This window comes from Pan troglodytes, chromosome 19, assembly GCF_028858775.2.
Source record: "Pan troglodytes isolate AG18354 chromosome 19, NHGRI_mPanTro3-v2.0_pri, whole genome shotgun sequence".
Lineage (NCBI taxonomy): Eukaryota > Metazoa > Chordata > Mammalia > Primates > Hominidae > Pan > Pan troglodytes.
Genome location: NC_072417.2, coordinates 35,304,322 through 35,325,267, shown reverse-complemented (window position 1 = coordinate 35,325,267; position 20,946 = coordinate 35,304,322). Strand labels below are relative to the sequence as shown.

General features: G+C 54.4%; 1 protein-coding gene and 1 long non-coding RNA gene across 6 annotated transcripts in view; one reads left to right on the top strand and one right to left on the bottom strand.

Annotated features, from left to right (window-relative positions):
* The first annotated feature begins 341 nt into the window (after positions 1–341).
* The window catches only part of RHBDL3 (rhomboid like 3), a 59,490-nt gene continuing 38,885 nt past the window's right edge, over positions 342–20,946 (top strand). The window contains exons 1-3 of one of the 5 annotated variants that reach the window (XM_016932027.4): positions 342–813; positions 2,416–2,439; positions 19,436–19,594. In XM_016932027.4, coding sequence (XP_016787516.1) covers positions 703–813; positions 2,416–2,439; positions 19,436–19,594 — 294 coding nt within the window. In that variant the 5' untranslated portion in view covers positions 342–702. The remainder of the gene's footprint in view (positions 814–2,415; positions 2,440–19,435; positions 19,595–20,946) is intronic. The other 4 variants (XM_054670056.2, XM_016932028.4, XM_016932029.4 and 1 more) reach the window with 4 other exon arrangements.
* LOC107969201 (uncharacterized) lies at positions 15,133–15,759 on the bottom strand. Its single transcript, XR_001710868.4, has 2 exons — positions 15,655–15,759; positions 15,133–15,417 (listed from the first exon to the last, which is right to left on the bottom strand). It is a non-coding gene; the product is annotated as an uncharacterized LOC107969201 (long non-coding RNA).

Sequence of the window (20,946 nt, the reverse complement as noted above, 5' to 3'; positions counted from 1 at the left end):
GTTAACCCTGACGTCGCCAACATCGTGTCTCCATCACATATCTGCCACCACCAAGTGATGGTTAAGCCGATGGAAGAGCCAAGCCCGGGCCCGGAGTGCAGGCCGGTGGTGACCGGGCCGGGGACGGCGCAGTCCCCATCCCCGCCCCGGGCAGCGCCGCCACTTCCTCGCCAGCCCCGCCGCAGCCCTCCCGCTCCCGGGCCGCGCCGCTCTGACCGACTGGGCCCGGGTGGCGGCGCCCGGGGTGGGGTGCGGGGCGGGGGCCGGCGTTCCCCGCGAGCAGCCCCGCCCCCGCCCGCGCGCCGCCCCCGAAGACTCCGCGGGGAGGAGGAGACTCGGGCGCAGAGCGGGGGCCGCGAGAAGCGGGAAGGGAGCGCGGGGAGCGGCGGGGCCGGGGCCGGCCCAAGGGCGCCCTCGCCTCGGAGCCGGGCGCGAGGGCCGGGGCGGAGGCGGAGGCCAGCGGGGCAGCTAGCGCAGTGAAGTTTGGCGGCGGAGGGGCCGGGCGTCCCGGGGTCGCGAGGAGGCGGCGGCGGCGCGGGGACCGGGGCCATGGGGGCGGGCGCGGGCTGCGGGGCGGGCGCGGAGGCGGCGCGGCGCGCACTGAGCCCCCGGAGCGGCGCGGCCGCCGCGGCGCAAAGTTAGCCCGGCGCCCCGGGACGAGCCCCGCAGCCGCCGCCGCCGCCCCCGGACCCCGTCTCGGCCATGGGCGAGCACCCCAGCCCGGGCCCCGCGGTGGCCGCCTGCGCCGAGGCGGAGCGCATCGAGGAGCTGGAACCCGAGGCCGAGGAGCGGCTGCCCGCGGCGCCGGAGGACGTGAGTGCCCCCTCCCCGCCCGGCAAACTTTCTAGGGGGCGCCGGGGGGAAAAGCCGCCCCTGTCTCGCCCCACGCCGGGCAACTTGGAGGTTTCAAGGTGACGCGGGAGCGCCCCGGATTGGCCGGGTCCCCGCGGGCAGGAGGGGGCGGAGGGACCGGTCTCCCCGAAACGCGCGCGCACCGCTTCCCCCGCTCTGGTTCCCGCGGCTTCCCTGCGGGACACAGCACCGCCACTGCGCCGCGGACCTGTCACCGCCGGAGCCCCCTCCCCGCCGCTGGTGCAGTGCCCGGGACACGGCGTTTTCCCGCAGAGGCGGCCGCGTCACGGCGGTGACTCCCCCTCCCCTCACGCCCGCGACCTGCGAGCTCCCGGAGCTGGGGAAGGAGCGGACGCCGCAGAGTCCCCGTCCCTGGCCGTGCAAGCCGGTCTGGCGACCCCTTCCTCCGCTCCCGGATTAGCTCCCGCCCGGCACCTGCCTTGCCGCGACACTGATTGAAATTCAAGCCGGCCCCCGCCTCTGACCCCGGCCGGAGCAGGGAGGGAAAGAGTGCTGGGAGCGGCTTTGCTCCTAGAAGGAGGCCCGGGAGTCCAAGACCGTGGCGGTGCCAGGGGACGGTCCCCTGAGCGAGTAGAGGGAGGGGCTGCCCCGAGGGCTTCCCCGCCGTCTGCTGCTCGGGTCTCCATCCCTCCGGTCCTGCGGGCCGGCCCTGCGAAGCCCTGGGAACTGGAGTTTCTTGGGTTAACCTCCCGGGGCTAACCTACACATAGGGGTGAAAAACCGGGCAGACACCCTGCCCTGCCCACCCCTCCCTCAGGGTGGGGAGATGGAAGTGAAACCAGGCCCCCAACCCACACAACCAAAGCGGGAAAGTCTGAATGGGGTTGGGGGGTAGTTTACGATCTTCTCTCTTTGGCGTCTGCGGTTAAATCCATCACTTCCTTCTGGCCCTAAACCCCTGGCAGAATCTGATGTAGTCACCACTTAGACTCAGCCTTGGAAGAGAATGGGTGGGCTTCACCGCATTCGGCATTCACCACCCCTCCTTCCCCGCAAAAAAACAAAAAACGAACAAACAAACAAAAAACTGCAGGCAAAATGTTAGTGTTTATGCAGAGGTGAGTTCTCCTGGTTGGGGGGGGAGGGGGCTCTAGCCCCCAGCAGGTGAGACTCATTGCGCCGGGGTCTGATGGGATTGCACCTGGCCATGCTCTCCCAGGCCTGGGAGTAGCTGTGGACATAGGCTTTAGGCAGCAGAAATTATTAGAGGCGCTTGGACATATTTGGACGCCTTTATTTAGTAATTGTTGAGAATCACTTGTTCTGCCAGTTCCAGAACCAGCAACACCCACCTTGCCGCCCCCGCCCCCACCCCATCCCTTACTGTGAGTTTCCTCCCTCTGCTCAGTGTGGACTCATTGGGGAGCTCCTCCCAGACTTCCCCTGCTCTCCTGTGGCCAGTCCCTGAGCCTGGTCATGACTCCTGGGCAGCCGCTGGGAGGCTATGTCAGAAACATCCGAGGACTACAGAGACCTTGGTGATAAGTGTGTCTTTCTTTCTCTCCTCTTCTTCCTCTCCTGCATGGCCTCCCTCTCTGCCAGCACTGGAAAGTCCTGTTTGATCAGGTATGTGAGCAGTTAACCCCCCATTTCCTTCCAGCCCTCCCTGAAATCGGTCTCAGTCTCCCTGCTTGCGTGGGCTTCCCTAGCTCCGCGCTCCTGAGATGGTGACGTGGGGTGGGGGTGTGGCTTTGTGCATCTCTGGGGCTGAACGACACTGCTCTCCAGGTATCAGGAGGAAGAGATGGGCTCTCCTGAGAGGATCTCCCTCCTGCCTCCTCCGTACTCTGCTGCACCAGAGCCGGGTTTACACCATGTAGAAATTGGACGTTATATATTGAATGCCTGGGAAATCCTCCATATGCCAGGGGATTGCAGTAGGGGGCTGGAGAGGTGGGGGAAGGGCTTGGGCTGACAATCCCTCTCCGTTTCTACCTCCACTATGGAGGGTCCATGGCCACCGCTGAAGTCAAATCTCTGCCATCCTTGGGGGCTGACTCACAGTATGGACTCTTTTGAAGGCTAATTCAATGTCTTTAATTCTGTCATAGGGATGAGGGAGTGCTGGGAGGTTACAGAGGGGAAATTGTGTGTGATTCTTCGCAATGCCTGGAGTCCAGGTGTAGGGCATGGAGTTGGGGGTGCCAAGTATTGGCTTTTGAACCTGGAGATGGACATTTGACCTTCAGCAAGGAAATGGTTCTCCTCTTAGCATTCGTGGTGGGTGCTGTTATGTGCTTCCTTCTCTCTCTTTGCCCCATGTTGGAGGATAGTTGAGTGCTGTAGTCCTGGGGTGAGAATGATTGTGCCATGAAGTTTGTGCAACTTTAAGAAATTGGTGTGAGTGGGCCAGAGGGAATGTGTTGGGTAGGAGAAGGAGATAAAGCTGAAAAATTAGCTTGAACCAGGACTTCATTGTAGGCAGGGGAAGCCTTAGAAAGTTTTTTAGCAAGGTTGTTACGTGATCCAAGCCAGGCTTGGGAAAGCTCCAGTGTCTTAGGGGATAAGGAGTGAATGGGCTACCGGGATGAGGGAAGCTAGGCAGGAGCTGCAGCACTGAACGGAGGCAAGAAGGTGACAGTGAGGATGGACGGGAAGAGGGACATGGTGATGGAAGAATTGGAAGATCTTAATAGACCATAGGTGAGGGGAACCACATATCTAACTTTGAGATTCTGAACCTAGGAGGGAAAGAAGTTGGAGTGGGGCCGGGTGGGGTGACTCACACTTGTAATCCCAACACTTTGGGAGGCTAAGGCGGGAGGATCACTTGAACCCAGTAGTTCAAGACCAGCCTCGCCAACAAAGTGAGACCTCATCTCTACAAAAAATTAAAAAATTAGCCAGGCATGGTAGCACACTCCTGTGGTTCCAGCTACATGGGAGACTGAGGCAGGAGGATTGCTTGAGCCCAGGAAGTTGAGGCTGCAGTGAGCCACGATCGTGCTACTGCACTCCAACCTGAGTGACAGAGTGGGACCCTGTCTCAAAACAAAAACAAAAAACAAGTTGGAGTGAGGAGAGACGTTTGGCAAAAATGACAACTTTGGTTTGAGACGAGTTCAGTTAGAGGAGCCAGCCGGTTGCAGATGCCGGAGTGGGCGTGATGACACGGAATTGCAGTGCAAAAGGCCTGGGGTGAGGATTTGGGGTTATCATCCACATTAACCACGAGGTCTGGCTGTGGTTTGAAGTTCAAAGCATGCACTGGCTCCTGTCCTGACGGGTAGAGCATCTCTCCCTCTGGCTCCTAAGAGTACAGCAGCTGCTGGCCTGATGCCCCAAGGCAGGAGGGAGCCCGCTGCGCCACTGCCACCACTACCACCAAGCTGCCAGCCCTTCACACCTCCTGCCAGATTTAGAATCAGAACCTAGAACAAAGTGTATCATTCTTTTTTTTTTCTCTGTCTGTGTCTATCTTTTTCATTTGATTAATTTCCTTTGCCAGTCCCTGTGTGTATGTGTACATTTTAAAACAAACCATTTGGGTGAAAGGAAGAGAGCTTTTAGTAGGAAGATTTTGGAACTCAAGGGAGCAGAAAGAATGTGTAGCACCTAATAGTAGCTAGTGGTCTATTAAATCGAATTTTTCCAACTGAAGGTAGGTCCTGGGTCCTGGGTGTCACAAAGAGCATACCCCTGCTTCTGGGAGGCCTGCCCAGAATTAATTCTAGGAAAGAAATTAGGCCAGGCACAGTGGCTAACGCCGGTAATCCCAGCATTTTGGGAGGCTGAGACAGGAGGATGGCCTCCCAAAAAGTGAGACCCTTTCTCAAAAAAAAAAAAAAAAAGAAGCAAGCAACCCTGATAGATCAAACTGCAGTCATGGATGGGACATGACACCTCTCAGAGTCCCTGTAAGCACAAGTGACTCTGGAGTTCACCTTCCAGAGATCAATGGCATGGGCGGCTAGAACCAGTCAAGCCTCTCCTCCCTCCCTTCTTGGGTCAAGCAGACACCAGTGGTAACCCAATTTCAAACTGGGATCTGCTAGGGTCTGTTTTCCAGGTGTTAGGGATGGATTAGACCAGTCCCTCCATAATGTCTGGTTCTTCAGCATGTGGAGTAGCCTTGATCTAGCATGACGCCAACTGGACCCCAAGGGCTAGAAGCCATGGTGTTGGTCTTGTTGGTCCTATATGGTCACCGTCGAACTAAATGGCCAGGATACCTTTTGTGGGGATTGGAGGTGATGAAAGCAGGTGACCCCAGTCCCATGGAAGCTTCTGCATCCCCCTCCCTGGCATTGTGGCATCTGGCCCACTCAAGCAGGAGTGTTAGCAGGGCCAATCCATGCCACGCACCCTCACTCCCCCGATTCTTCCCCATGGGTCCCAGAAGTTGCAGCAGGTGGGAGACCTGAGGGTCATTAGTTCAACTCAGTATGTTGCATGTGTTCATGTCCTGTTCAAACTTCTTCTTGAGGGAATCGTCTTTTCATATTTTGGAGATCTTGATGGTTTTCCTAAATATTTAAGTAGATTTAAAATTTACCATAAATATTAGTCTGTTGTTATAGTATAATATCGTAGTAAAGATGTTTTATTTTTCTGACGGGGTGCTCACACCTGTAATCCCAACACTTTGGGAAGACAAGGTGGGCAGATCGCTTGAGCCCAGGAGTTAAAGACCAGCCTGGGCAACATAGCGAGACCCCACCTCCGTTTTTTAAAAGTTTAAAAAAAATTTTGTTAAAGAAAAAAGTCTTATTTTCTGTGGAATCTGTTGAGCTTTTCCTTCCTGATTCCTTCTGTTGCTTCAGGCCTGAGATAGTTTTCATCCCTCCCCAGGTCTCATAAATATGCCCTTTTATTTCCTACTACTTTTTCTATGATTAAAAACATCATATAACCCTGCACTCCATCTGCATCTGATTCCTATCCAGCTATGCTAGCATCGCTTATTAAGTAAGCCTTCTTTATTATATTGTTTGAGAAATGTTATTTGGTAAATTTTTTTGTGTGGTTGGGTTGATATTTTATTTCTGATTTATGCCACTGATATTTATAATTTTGCACAGGTAATGTCCCCTTTAGTTATCGCTTTACATCTGTTCCATAGGTTTCTGAAAAGCTTCCCTTTTTCGGGTTATGCTTTGATAGTCTTATTCTCAGTCCCTTCCTGAATCCCAGGGAGCTTTGATTCAAGGTCAAATATTTAGTCAAAGGCCAAATAGCGGGGCAGTGACAGATATGGGACCAGAGCCCAGTTAACCCACAAAGGGCTTCTTGGGTTGGAAAAGTCATTTCCAGGTTTACCCTTAAAAATGCCTCCAAGATCTGTGAATGTTTAATGAACAAAAGAGTTTGGAGCAGAGTTCCGTTAAGTCAACAAAGCACAATTGCTTTCAAGCTCAAAAGAACAAGAGGGAAAATGCAGTATTGAAAGTAACTTGACTATCTTCCTTTTTCCCTTCTCACTGGGAGCCTGTATTTCCTAGACCCCCAAAAGAGATCCCCAAGTTTGCTAATCTCCCAGAAGGAAAGCAGACAAGTACTGACTGTCTCACCAAAATTATAAACATAAACATGTGCTACGATGAACAGAAGGCGTGGGGCCGCTGCTTCGGTGGGTTGCTGGGGTCAGAAACTTGGATTTGGAGTCAGATAGACCTGGGTTCAAGTCTTACTCACTTTGTGATCGGAGGTAATTACATTAGCTCTCTGAGCCTCAGTTTCCTCCTCTGTAAAATGGGGACATAATATTTAACTTCAGGGTGACTATGAGAATTAAATGGAAGTGGAAGCTCCCTTTGCGATATCTGATTTGCAGTGGATATTCAACAAAAGTATCTTCATTGAGAATCAGAATTTGCTTGGAGAAGCACAAGGACCACTTCTGAGATCCAGGCCCCTACGGGGAAGGCAGCTCCTCAACACTTCTGAGCCCAGAGGATTTTTCTGCTTTCCGACTTCCAGTGTCTCCCCTTCCCAGTTCCCTGCCCTCCAGCCTGGGGCTCTTCCCTTGGCCTGACTTCATTTGTAGTCCCCCCTGCAAGCTGGCTTAAAGGTGTTCTGGGAGCTGAAAAGAGGTTCAGATAAGACCCCTGAAGGGATTAGCAAGGAGCTGCAGAGAAAACACCTGCCCCAGAGACAGGGTGTTGGCCACCCCCAGAACTCACAATTAACCAGCAGAGCAGGGTTCCCAGAGAGGAACAAAGCCACAGGCTTAACTGGAGCCCTTGGGCTCTGCACCCCCAACTCCTTATCAAGTGGCCTCTAGGACCCTTGAGGCTGTGGACTCCTCTTCACCACAGAGCCTGCTTCCCTACCTTACTCCTGCCCCAGTGACCCCATCAGCTATACTGACATTAACCCTTTTATTCCTGACCACTCACAGAAATGCATTTGATTGCTTTGGGCAACAGGGCCGAGGGATCCGAGGTTGAACTTCGCCTGGCTGCCTGCCTGACACATAATAGATACACACGTTTGAGCGAACGACAGGTCGAACTACAGCTCTGCATGCATTGTCTTGGGTTAAAATATCCTCTCCAGGAGCAGGCCCTGACTGTGCAGCTACCACACTCACGGCAGCCCCTCTGCCACCGTATGGCTGCTGCCACCTCAAGGAATATAGGTTATTAGAAGGTTAATGGAGGCATCTTGTCCAGTCTGCTCATTTTGTTTTTGTTTTTGTTTGTTTGTTTTGGGACATAGTTTCGCTCTTGTTGCCCAGGTTAGAGTGCAGTAGCGTGATCTCAGCTTACCGCAACCTCCACCTCCCGGGTTCAAGCGATTCTCCTACCTCAACCTCCCGAGTAGCTGGGATTACAGGTGCCTGTCACCAGGCCTGGCTATTTTTTGGTATTTTTAGTAGAGATGGGGTTTCACCACTTTGGCCAGGCTGGTCTCGAACTCCTGACCTCAGGTGATTCACCCGCCTTGGCCTCCCAAAGTACTGGGATTACAGGCGTGAGCCACCGCGCCCGGCCCAGTCCGCTCATTTTGCAAATGAGGAAACAGAAGTCAGTGGCCTACTGAGGTCACTTGGTGCAATACAGCCAGAGCGGAGACTAGATCCCAACCCTGCTTTCTATCTGAACTGTGTTCCTGCCACCAGGCCATTCACTTAGTTGGTGCCTTGAGTAACCAAGGCAGGTGGAGAGGACACATATCTAGGTCAAGTCTCAGTTCTGCTCCTACTAGGTGTGTGGCAATGGGCAAGCCAGGTGACCTCTTCACGCCTCAGTTTTCTCATCCGTAAAGTGCCAGCCTAGTACCTTCCCCCCCACGTTGTTGTGAAGACGGGATGCCGTGTGTATAGTGCTTGGCACAGTATGTAGTGAGCACCTCATAAATACTGTTGTGTGTTACAGGAATTTAAACAAGTAAAAAAAAAAAGACATATAATAGAGTAGGTTTTTTTGTTTTTTTGTTTGTTTGTTTGTTTTGAGACAGAGTCTCACCCCGTTGTCCAGGCTGGAATGCAGTGGTACAATCTCAGCTCACTGCAACCTCTGTCTTCCAGGTTCAAGTCATTCTCCTGCTTCAGGCTCCGAAGTAGCTGGGATTACAGGCATGTGCAATCACACCTGGCTAATTTTTGTATTTTTAGTAGAGACAGGGTTTCACCATGTTGGCCAGGGTGGTCTTGAACTCCTGGCCTCAAGCAATCTGCCTGCCTCAGCCTCCCAAAGTGCTGGGATTGCAGGCGTGAGCCACCGTGCCTGGCCAGACCTCGGTCTTGAATCGAAGTGTTCAGAGCCCCAGTTGGGGTTCCTTCCACCATATCAGGCTGCCTGCTTTAGGGGAGAAGCTGAAAAATCACATTTCCCCTGAACTTTCCAGAGAGAAAGGAGAGAAGGTTTTGGACAAAGGCTGCCTGGGGAGTGTTGTGCATGGCAGAGGGTGAAGGGTGAGACGAGGCGTCTGGCCATCAGGTAGACAGGGCTAGCACTCCTCTGTCTGGTGTTCTGATCTGGCAATTCCTGCTGGAGCTTTACTTAGTGGTCTATCGTGACACTGGGGCCATTGTCTTGTGCTAGAGAAACCAGTCCGTGTGTGGCTTAAGCTGTGAACAACTAGAGGTAGCCCCCATCACCATTCCCCAGGCTTTTGTGAAGCAAGGTACAGGTTGAAATCAGTATATTTGAGTCAGTAAATATTCTTCGAGGGAGCAAACATTGAATGTCTAACTGCGTGCTTATAAATTTGTTGTCTCATTTTGATCTCTCAGCAGCCCTGTGAGGTGTGTGGTGCTGCACCTCAAAAGAGGAAACTGGCTAGGTGCAGTAGCTCACACCTGTAATCCCACCACTTTGGGAGGTTGAGAGGGGAGGATGGTTTGCTTGAGGCCAGGAGTTCAAGACCAGCCTGGTCAACATAACAAAACCCCTTCTCTATTTAAAATAAAAAGGGAAAGTGAGGTTTGAGGGGGCGGAGCTTGCCCAAAGACAGCAGTGAGGACCTTCTGCGGCAGTCGCGTGTGTTTATGTGTGCATGAGTGTGCATGTGTGTGTATGCATGCATGTGTGTGTGTGCATGAGTGTGCATGTGTGTGTGCACGCATGCATGTGTGTGTGTCCCCACAAGGCTTCTGGGTAGCTCCTGAAATGGGCCAGGAGATGCAGGAGCAGCTGAGCACCCTTTATTCTTCCAGCCCTTTATCCTGCCTGCCATGCACCCGCTCTGCATCTTGCTCCCCTCCTTCTCCCTGGATCTGTTGGCTCTCTCTCCTCTGGGGGACCAGAGAGACCCTTTGGTGGCTGCCAGGAGAAGCAGCGGCGGCCAGCGGTTTAGGCTGAAGGGGAGAGATGGGGCGATGTCAGATCCCTCCCTGCTGACATTCACTCCCCACTCCCTGCCTGCAGTTCCCTTGAGACTCCTGGGCTTCATGGCCATGACTCGGCTTCAGTCCCTAGGCGGCGCGTCAGGCTGGGCCGGATGAGTCAGCATGGATGTTACATCTGTTCCTCCTGGGTACCCAAGGGCCTCTGAGTCACAGCCCCTGGCAGCCCCCTCAGTGGCCTCCCAAAGGCAGGGGCCATTCTGGAATGGGAAGGGATCCGTCTGTGTGCCTGGGAGGCCTTGTGAGGAGGTCCGAAGGAGGAGAAGGGGCTGCAGGAGTCCCCCAGGGGCGGGAAGGAATAGGCCCAGTGGAGGAGGCAGTCCCCCAACCCATGCTGCCCACCCCACCCATCCCCAGCTGCATGCGTTCCAGGGAAGGTGTGAGGTCGTTTCTTCCCCTCACTTCCCAGATGTTGGGAGAGCTGGGTGGTTTTCTGGAAGCATGCCGATTGTCAAGGGCTCAGCCTGAGTTCAGGCCAGGATGCCTGTCTCTCCCTAATCAGCCTGGCTGCCCCCATCCTAGGATTCGGCTGTTCGACTTTGGGCAAGGGGGATGCTCAGGAGGCTGCTTGGGGCTTTTGGGAGAAGCACCATGAGAGGGCTGAGCTGCCTCCCCCACCCCTCTATGGTGGCAGCTGAGGGAGCAGAAATAATAAAACTGGGAATCCCAGAATCGTGGAGGCTTCTCCAGCTGTCAGGGGCCTGGCCTGGCCAGATCCCAGGGGAGTAGGGGTCACAAGGGCCCCTCATGCCTCCATCTGGTCTCTCTCCTTCCCACAGAGGCTTGAGGTCTCTGAAAACCCCCTCCCAGCCCCAGCTTGAAGCAGGCCAGACTGCCTGGGTCCACCCCTTCCAGAGTGCCTCAGGCAGGGGGCATGTCTCTGAGTACCTCAATTTTTGTATCTGTTCAGTGGGACGAACCAGACTTACTCTAGGGTTGGCATGAGAATAAAAAAACAAAAAAAATGTGAAAGTCAGTATTTTAAAGAGTCAGGGGAAAAGGTCAGGGGAAGGGTATGAGGTGGTTTTCTCTATGGGACAAACCAGACTTACTCTAGGGTTGGCATGAGAACAAAAAAACAAAAAAAATTGTGAAAGTCAGTATTTTAAAGAGTCAGGGGAAAAAGGTCAGGGGAAGGGTGTGAGGTGGTTTTCTCTATGGGTGAATTAGCATCCTCATTTGCAAGAAAGCAGAACTGGGAGAGAAAGCTCCTACTCCCCTAACCTCCCTGCTGACCTTGGCAGCTGCAGCCTGGACCTAATTTACGGGGCTGTAAATATCCATGAATGGGCCAGAGTTCCCTTTTGGGCTCTGGCCGTTGGGTGGGGAGAGCTCTGCTGAACCACAGACCCCTGGGCAGCCTCGTTAATTCTGCTCTGCTCAGAAGACGAGTAATGAGGCAGGGGGCCAGCAGTTGAGCCATGGTAACCTTCACCAGACAGCTGCCTGCACCGTACTCCAGCCCTAGCACAGTACTCCAGCCCTAGCACCTCACTCCGGCCCTAGCACAGTACTGCGGCCCTAGCACCGGACTCCAGCCCTAGCACCGTACTCCAGCCCTGGCACCTTATCCCAGCCCTAGCACAGTACTGCGGCCCTAGCACCTTACTCCAGCCCTAGCACAGTACTGCAGCCCTAACACCTTACTCCAGCCCTAGCACAGTACTGCGGCCCTAGCACCTTACTCCAGCCCTAGCACAGTACTCCAGCCCTAGCACCTTACTCCAGCCCTAGCACAGTACTCCAGCCCTAGCACCGGACTCCAGCCCTAGCACCGTACTCCAGCCCTGGCACCTTACTCCAGCCCTAGCACAGTACTGCAGCCCTAACACCTTACTCCAGCCCTAGCACAGTACTGCGGCCCTAGCACCTTACTCCAGCCCTAGCACAGTACTCCAGCCCTAGCACCTTACTCCAGCCCTAGCACAGTACTGCGGCCCTAGCACCTTACTCCAGCCCTAGCACAGTACTGCGGCCCTAGCACCTTACTCCAGCCCTAGCACAGTACTGCGGCCCTAGCACCTTACTCCAGCCCTAGCACAGTACTGCAGCCCTAGCACCGGACTCCAGCCCTAGCACACGTGCCTGTGCTCATTTCCCAGGGCTCATTCTGCCTTGGTGTGTGTACATGGGAGAAGACAATGGGGATCCGGATGGGAACCTGCTCTAGATCCCAGGTCTCCACCTTCCTGACTCAAGAGGTCTTTACCCCAGTGGCAGCTGGTTCCTTGGCCCTGGGTACTGTCTTTGAGGTCCTTGAAAGTACTCACATCCCTCACTGAGGTCCAGGGCCTGTCTAGAGCATGGACAGAGAGAGGGTCCTCCTGGGAGAGAGAATTCAAGCCTTGGAGGCAGAGACCAGACGTGTGTTTGTCCTGAAAATGCAGCTGGTGAAAATCACACATACATCATAGACACAAGAAGACAGAGGTATGCCCTTCTCTCTCTCATGCTTCCCTGTTGCTGGGCAAATTCTGAAGCCTTGGCCTGGCTCATGGGCCTGCAGCTGGGAGGGGAGAAGCAGTGCTGCTGTCCTGGGTGCTGAGCAGGCAAATCCCAGCTCCAGCGGGGTTTGCTCCCTGAGAGCTCGGCTCAGTGGCCCCATTAGGCCAGTCACGGACTCCTCAGCCTCTTCTGAGGCCTGGTGTCCCCAGTCAACCCTCAGGCTGGGCCTGGAGCCCACAGACTTCTAGCATTGCTGGAAGACTCCAGCAAAGTGTCAGCTGCTTGGAGAGCCTATGCTACTCATGGGGCGGAAGTGAAAGGCTCTGGTTCTGAACCAGCGGCAAAGGGGCTAGGTTCACCAAAGGGAAACGTGACTGCTGTGGACTCATACCTTGTTCCCAAAGAGTGTTCCATCAAGTGTTACTGTGAAAAAATACTACGACCAAAGGTCAAATGAGTTTGAAGAATGCTGGGCTGAACAAAATCAGACAGGTTTCTCCAGCCTAAAACCTTGCAGAGTCCTTGATATGGTGTGTTATGACCCTCCAAGAGGTTTTTCCACTTGTAGGACCACAGAACCCTTATTTCAGGTACCATCAGGTACCTGGTATTCCACAGAACACACATTGGGAAACCCTTAAAAATCAGCTGGGTGTGGTGGCTCACACCTGTAATCCCAGCACTTTGGGAGGCTGAGGCAGGCAGATCACTTGAGGTCAGGAGTTTGAGACTAGCCTGGCCAACATGGTGAAACCCCATCTCTACTAAAAATACCAAAAATTAGCCGGGTGTGGTGGTGGGTGCTGTAGTCCCAGCTACTCGGGAGGCTGAGGCAGGAAAATTGCTTGAACCTGGGAGGTGGAGCTTGCAGTGAGCCAAGATCGCACCACTGCATTCCAGCCTGGCGATAGAGTGAGACTCCATCTCAAAAAAATAAAAATAAAAATAAACTCAGGGGCTATGTTTCATTCAACCGAACAAGACAGAGAAAAACAAGGGAGGGCAAGATGGGACCAGCCAGCACAGTGGAGGAATCCTGAACTATTTCTGTCTTGACCGCGAACTCACTCTCTGACCTGGACTAGTTTATTTTGTTCCTTTTGCCCTATGCACCTGTTTCCCCATAAAACGAGTGGGATGCCTGGGCCACAGTTGATCCTTAGTGAATATGTGTTAGGTGGACACATAAGAGGATTGGATGAGGGTCTCTCAAACTCTCTTTAGCCACAGCACTCTAGTGATGGGAGAGAGTGCAGGCTCTCACCCCTCTGCCTGGATATGAATCCATCTGCACCTATTACCAGCCATTCACACTTGGGCAACCCAGCTCTTGGTGCCTCGGTTTCCTCTCCTGTAAAATGGAGCTCACAATAGTGTGTACCTCTTAGGGTTGCTGTGAGATTTAAATAGGGGGGACCACTCTCAAAGTGACCAAGTTAGGACACTTTGAGAGTAAAGGAGCTACTGTAAATCACACTCAAGGCTGGGCAGGGTGGCTCACGCCTATAATCCCAGCACTTTACGAGGCCAAAGTGGGAGGATTGCTTGAGGCCAGGAGTTCAAGACCAGCCTGGGCAACATAGCAAGACCCTGTCTCTACAAAAAAATTTAAAAATTAGCCAGGTATGGTAGCACATACCTGTGGTCCCAGCTACTCAGGAAGCAAACACAGGAAGATTGCTTGATCCCAAGAATTCAAGGTTATGAATTCTACAATCACATCACTACACCCCAGCCTGGGCAACAGAGCAAGATCCTGTTGTTTCTTAAACAAGAACAATAATAATTATTATGCTTGGACAACAGGTATATGCCAGGACTAACACAGAAAAACCAGGGTGTGTGGTGGCCTGAGGTTTCAGTCGAGGGGTGCCTGATACATAGCAAACTTTCCACACATATCAGCCCTTATCGTGTTGCTGTTCACCAGGATAGTATGCAGAAGGCCAGCACATAAACTAGCTCCGAATGGAGCTGCCCTGCCTGAGGAGGGCTGGGGGCTGCTCCTCAGTGCCCTCTCCAGCACCTCTGGGCCTTGGAGGCCCCATAGCCCCTAGAACTCTGCAGCGTAGTTTGAAAACCACTGAGTTTCCCTCCTGCTCCGTGATTTCTGATTACCTGACCTGCTGTCCCTCTCCCCAGTGTTGCCAGGCCCCTCTGACAGCACAGACCCAAATGACCCCAGCCCTTCCTCACTCCATGTGGAATTGCCTGCTGTGATCCCGAATGTCCCGTAGCCCCTTGACTGTGCAAAGATTCCAAATAGAAGATTGGCTGCCCTTGTGGGCTGCATGGGTTGTGGATTTCTCATTTTCTACCCCCCATTTCCGTATGGCACGCTTATGTGCACGGGGTGGGTGGCCCTTATAGCTCCCTGAGAAGAGTTTCTGCTTGATTGATGGAGAAACTGAGGCAGGGTGGTTGAATGAACTACCCAAGATGGCACAACAGCTGCGAGTGGAGCCTCTTTCTGGAACTCTCTTCCTCCCCTTGCCCCAGACTGGGGAAGGAGCCCCAGATGGCAGCAATACAAAGAGAGAATCTGGTGGGTCAGTTCCCCCACCTAGATGGGCTGAGCGCCCCAGGAATGGGTGCAGCATAGAGGATAGGAGAAGGCAGACCGTGTGGGAGGCCTCAGGCTGAGGCGAGCTGTGACCTAGAGGATTAGGGTCGGACGCTGGGTGCTGGTGCGATTAAAGGCCGAGGCAGGTGGGCGGGCCAGCTCCTCTGTGTCTTCCGCTCAGGCTAAATGTGGACTTGGCCGCCCCTCCCTCCAAGGCACTGAGCCCTATTCAGGAGGCAGCTTCCAGGACGCTCCCAGGCTCCTGGCTCCCTGCTGGGCCACTACGGCCCATTCACAGCCCACATTCTAACGGCTGCCCCGACCAGCCCCAGAGCAGCCCCGGTCAGGCCGCCTCAATCCCACCCAGCCCAGACCCCATCAGGAGCACCTCACTACCAAAGTGGGTGAATCTGGGGCACAGTGCCTGGGGGAGGGGAGCTTCAGGACCAGTGGCACGGTATTAACAAGGAAATTGCATTGATGGGGCTTGTTTTCCCGAAAGCTCCAAACCACAGTTTGGATCTGCCTAATGATCCCAGTCCTCCTTAAGCAGGCTGTGAAGGAGGAGGAAGGGTAGGATATGTGCCCAGAGAGGGTCAGCCACACCCCCATCACAGTAGGATGCTCCCAGCTTCGCTGCAAGGGAAGCTGGTCTGGCCTCCAAGCCCAGGCCCTGGTGAGCTGCTGCCCTGCGAGAGGAAGGTCGCCCACTTTGTAGATGAGGTAGTTGTGGCTCGGGAGTTTGCTGTAAATGACACAAACCCTGGTTAGTGGTGGAGACAAGCATGAGGTTTGCCTTGTTCCTTGCTACCCCTGAGTGAGGGGTGCAGCCTCTGTTAGAAACTCCCAGCTTCCTTCTGGGGCAATGGGATGCACCTCTCTCCTGCTTTCTGTGCACTCATGCTCTCTCTGGCTCTCTCTGTCTCTTTCTCCCTTTGCCTCCCTTTCTCTCTCCCCCATGCCCCATACCCAATGTCAGCACCTGCCCTTGCTTTCATCTTCCTGGGGGTGGGGGTGGGGGTTGAAAGGTGTCCTGTGCATTCATGGAGCCCAGGCAGCCGGCCCATTGCTGCCTCTCCCTCCCCCTGCCCCAGCCGTCCTCCATCCTCCGGGCATCCCCAAGGCCTCATTATTAGGGTAGCGGTGACCCCGCCCCCCATTGTCTGGCCTGTCTGGCCCTGCCATGAAAGGTAGAGTTTTGGCAGAGAACCGAGGCTCGGCCTGATTCCAGCTTGTTCTCTGCTGTCTGGAGCCTGTTACTATGCTTGGGGCAGGGCAGGCAGGCCCTGGTGAGGGTGGAGGCTTGAGGAGCCACAGGGCAGCCATGTCACTAGGACAACAGCAGGGAGCACTGGAGGGGGAGATTGAGGGGGAGAGCAGGTGGCTCTTTGTCTGGAGCCTGATCCCAGCACCCCCACCGCACCCCCACCCCACGGCCCTCCCCAGCCTGGGAGGCAGCCCCTAGGAGGGGATTGGTGCTTGCTCCCAGGGCACGCAAAGTCATTGGGCTCCCTTCTCCAGGCCGAGGCAGGAGAGACTGCACAAGCTGTGCCGCAGACCAATGGCCCTCCTGCAGCCCCCGCTGGGGGGCTTCCCAGGACTCCACCTGCTCCTTCTCAGCCCGCACCCCACCCCCTATCTACCCACCCAGAACAGGAGGGCCAGGCTAGTGAGACCCTGTGATGGAGTAGGGGTTGGCACAGGTGGCTTGTAGAGATGGGAGGGGTCCCAGGCACCAAAGAAACAGACCCTCCCTGGCTGTGGTTGCCACATTCCCTCTCCAGGGTCCATTTCCTTAGCTGAGCAATGGAGGAGGTCAGAGCTGTTGCTGTCCGGGGCTGTTTCCGGATTTAAAAATCTCTGCCTATGGTAGGGCTGTGAGACTCACGGAGCCCCTTCCTCTCCTGGGCCCGCACTCACCTCTTTGGTCCTTAAATTTTGTTCCTGGGCATCAGAGCAGTCCCTGGAGCTGGAGGTCAGTGGCACCTGGCCATGGCTTAGAGGAGTGCTCAGCTGTCTGGAGGTGCAATCCTGGCTCTGCCGCTTGCCGGGCAAATCACTTCACCTCCCCGTGCTAACTCTTCTGTGCCTCTATTTCCTCGTCTGTAATATGGGGACATGGATAGGATCTGCTACATAAAGTTGTGTAGGAGTCAAAGACATTATATGCATAAGGTGCTTAAACAGTATTTGGCTCCATGAAAACACTCAGAAAATATTAGGTGTTTTTATTCTTCAAGATCTTTACTGAGCAACAAGTAGGTGAGTTTCCTGAAATACTTGGTGTTGTGAACCAAACAGATGTCATCCATGAAACCTGGCATTTTGGCTTGAAGGTGGGAGATATACAGATTTAAAAATATGCCTCGGGGCCAGGCATGGTAGCTCATGCCTGTAATCCCAGTACTTTGGGAAGCTGAGGCAGGAGGATCACTTAAGCCCAGGAGTTCGAGACCAGCCTGGGCAACGTAGTGAGAGCCCATCACTACAAAAAATTTAAAAATTAGCTGGTTGTGGTGGCACACAACTGTGGTCCCAGCTACTTGAGAGGCTGAGGTGAGAGGATTGCCGAGCCCAGGAGGTCGAGGCTTCAGTGAGCTATGATGGCACCACTTCACCCCAGCCTGGGTGACAAGAGTGAGATCCTGTCTAAAACAAAAAACAATAGACCTCATTGGAGATGTCCTTTCTTGTTCAATTCTGTGGAGATTTTTTTTTTTCTTTTTTGAGACAGAGTCTCACTCTGTAGCCCAGGCTGGAGTGTAGTGGCACGATCTCGGCTCACTGCAAGCTCCGCCTCCCAGGTTCAGGCCATTCTTCTGCCTCAGCCTCCCAAGTAGCTGGGACTACAGGCGCCTGCAACCACGCCCGGCTAATTTTTTGTATTTTTATTACAGACGGGGTTTCACCGTGTTAGCCAGGATGATCTTGATCTCCTGACCTCGTGATCCACCCGCCTCGGCCTCCCAAAGTGTTGGGATTACAGGCATGAGCCACCGCGCCCGGCCTTCTGTGGAGAATTGAAATAGCCCATGACTGGGACTCCTGACTGTTGCTCTTTGATTTTCTCAGAAATGCTACACACAGAATCCACTTTCCTAAAATAGCCTTCATTGACCATCTAGAAAAGGCGAAAACGTGGGTTTGGTATTCCGGACTCCCTCGTCATGCACACACATACATCCTCAATGTCTGTTTGCCTTTTAAACAACTCACAGCTGCATCTCCAGGATGCAGTGGAGTCTTATGTAGGGAAGCACCTTCTGAACAAGAAAGCTCCTGGCGTCCAGGAGATGCTTGGTGTTAAAAGTGTTGCCGTGGGCATTGGGTGGGCTCCGTGAGGAAAGGGATAGAAATGATAAGGTCTTCTCTGGGAGAGGTGACTAAGATCCTGCCTTTTCTTCTTCTTTTTTTTTTTTTTTTTTTGAGATGGAGTCTCGCTCTGTTGCCCAGGCTGGAGTGCAGTGGCGTGATCTCGGCTCACTGCAAGCTCCGCCTCCCAGGTTCACGCCATACTCTCCTGCCTCAGCCTCCCGAGTAGCTGGGACTACAGGCGCACACCACCACGCCTGGCTACTTTTTTGTATTTTTAGTAGAGACAGGGTTTCACCGTGTTAGCCAGGATGGTCTCGATCTCCTGACCTTGTGATCCGCCCGCCTTGGCCTCCCAAAGTGCTGGGATTACAGGCTTGAGCCACTGCGCCTGGCCCGATCCTGCCTTTTCTAACTGAACTGATGAGGCTTTTCATGGAAAATCAGTGCCTGTCTGTTCATCTGAACACCCACTAGTTATTCATCCAACAAATCTTGATTGAGTGCTGATAATGCCAGGCTCTGTGCTAAGTACCGGGGATAAGTTGTGATACCGACCCGCGAGGCGCCGCGGTCCAAGGAGGAGGCAAAAGCAGACAGACATCAGTGTGGGCTGGAGGCCCAGAGGTCTGGACAGAACAGAGGGTTCCGTGAGAACAGGCCATGGCTGAGGTGAGCCTTCCAAGAGAAGGGCATATCTGAGTAGTCAGGAAGGGTGAGTCGGAGTCTTCCAGGGAGACGGAGGAAGAAAGGGAATCCCAGGCAGAGGGACCCACGTGGTGCAAAGCTGCAAACGATGAAAGAGCACGGTGTAAAACACACAGACGCGCACTCCTACTCATGCGCGCGCACAAACACCCCCCAAACAAAACAAAAACCACAGAGCAGAGTGTCTCTGGGGAGCTCCACCAATCCTCCCCGCCTGGGTGTGTGGGAGGGGCCATGGGAGGGCGGCCAGGGGCAGAAGGACTTGCAAGGCAGTGCTTCTTGCTCCCCAGGGCCCTCTGGCATCCCCCCTGGGGTCCCTCTGGCCCAGTCCCCTTTCCCTTTGCCAGTCGCAGCTGAAATGTCCTTCTCCTGCTGTCCTCTCACCCGTCCCAGGCCCCAGAAGTTTCTCATCTTCCTGCACTCATTGCCTTTTCATTCGCACTTCCCTCTCCATGGTGAGAGGAGGCGGTTTAACCTCTCTGAGCCTCAGTTTCCTTATCCACGCGAGATGGTTGGATTGGGTGATCCTGAAGGTCTGCAGGTCCTCTAGGACTTTAAGTGATTGTCATTCCTATTTAGATGTTTCCCACGGGGGTCCTTGGAAACCTCCCAGACACTGACTGAGCCTCTGCCAGGGGCTGGGGACTAAAGCCAGTGAATAGTGGTGGAGATCAGGGCACCCACATCAGTGTGAAGAGGAGGTGGTGCCCTGCTGACCCTGCTGCTGTCTGCTTTTCCCTCAGTTTGACCCTGGGAACACAGGCTACATTAGCACAGGCAAGTTCCGGAGTCTTCTGGAGAGCCACAGCTCCAAGCTGGACCCGCACAAAAGGGAGGTCCTCCTGGCTCTTGCCGACAGCCACGCGGATGGGCAGATCGGCTACCAGGATTTTGTCAGCCTAGTGAGTGCTCTGGGGCCCTTGGTACTGGGGGGGACCTGTTTGAGGGTTGTGGCTTCCACACATTTAAAGGATTTAGGCAATTCAAAGGATCTGTTGGCCTGCAGCACTGAAAAAGTCCAGGCTTCTGAGGTGAAAGGGTGCCACCAAGGACTCATCTTCTCTTTGTCTCTAGGCTCTGCCCTCCGCAGTGTCAGCCCATCCTCAAGGCAGCACCTGGCAATTTCAGACCCTCCTATTGTGGCAGCAAAGTGGCTGCAGCTGTTCCAGCCCTCATACCCTCAGGCTGTACCTTGCAGAAGGGAGGGAGGGAGAGAGAGAGGGAGGGAGGGATGGAGGGAAGGGGAGAGAGAAGAGGAGGGGAGGGGAGAGAGAGGAGAGAGAGAGAAATCCTTCTTGGTGTAGCTCTTGCACAAGGCCTGGTATTTTCTCCCTCCCATTGGCCTAGATTGGGTCAGTAGGATGGGTAGATTGCATTAAATCAATCATTGCCCCACTCCTGTAGCTGAGAGTGGGGTCAGTTCCACCAAAATGAAGGGCTGCGAGTAGGTAGGGTATTGGTGGTAGGAGAAGGGGCTGGGGAGTGGGGGCCGGGAGGGTCAGTGCAGCATGTGGTAGAGCCAGAGCTCAGCAGGTCTGCTCAGCCGATGCTCTGGGCTGCCAAAGAGGCGGAGAAGAGAGGCCCATGGATCCTGCCCAGCGGTCTGTTATCTCGGAGCAGAGACTTCCCCTCACTGAGGGTTAGTGCTGCGCTATTTCAGGGGCTGCTGTGGACTGGGGTTCAGTGGGGTTAAGCAGGCAGTATTTCACCCACCATGGGATGCAGGTGACATCAGTAGAAAAGCGGGGTGAACAAGCAGGTTGAAAATAAGACCCAAAGTTTTTGCTGGGTTTCCCTATTGGTGAGATGGAGCTGGTCACCTCTCTTCATGTCACCCATGGAGGGAGCGAGAGTGAAATGACTTGTGTGAAGCGCCCCAGACTCCTAAATTCAAAGGCACCAGTGATGGGGGAGCCACCACCACTGGACCCTGTCATTGTGCCACATGAGTGCTCTGATGCAGATGCCCAGGCAGGGGAGATGTTTCAACAGCCTCTTGGCTGAGGTCCAGCCTTGGTCCAAGGGTTGGTGTGATTGCAAGGAGCTGCTGTGGGGTTTTTAGGAGTGGAGGAATCGACTGCTGTTCAGAGTGGACCCAGGGAGCAGACCTCCTGGAGGGCAAGGGACAGAGCTGAGCTGAGCAGGGGAGGGGGACAGTGAGGATTCATAGGATAGGCAGTGAGGGTGAGTCCTGTGACTTGGAACCCAGCAGTGCCACCAAAGACCAGGCCAAAGGTTTGAGCCTGCCCAGGCT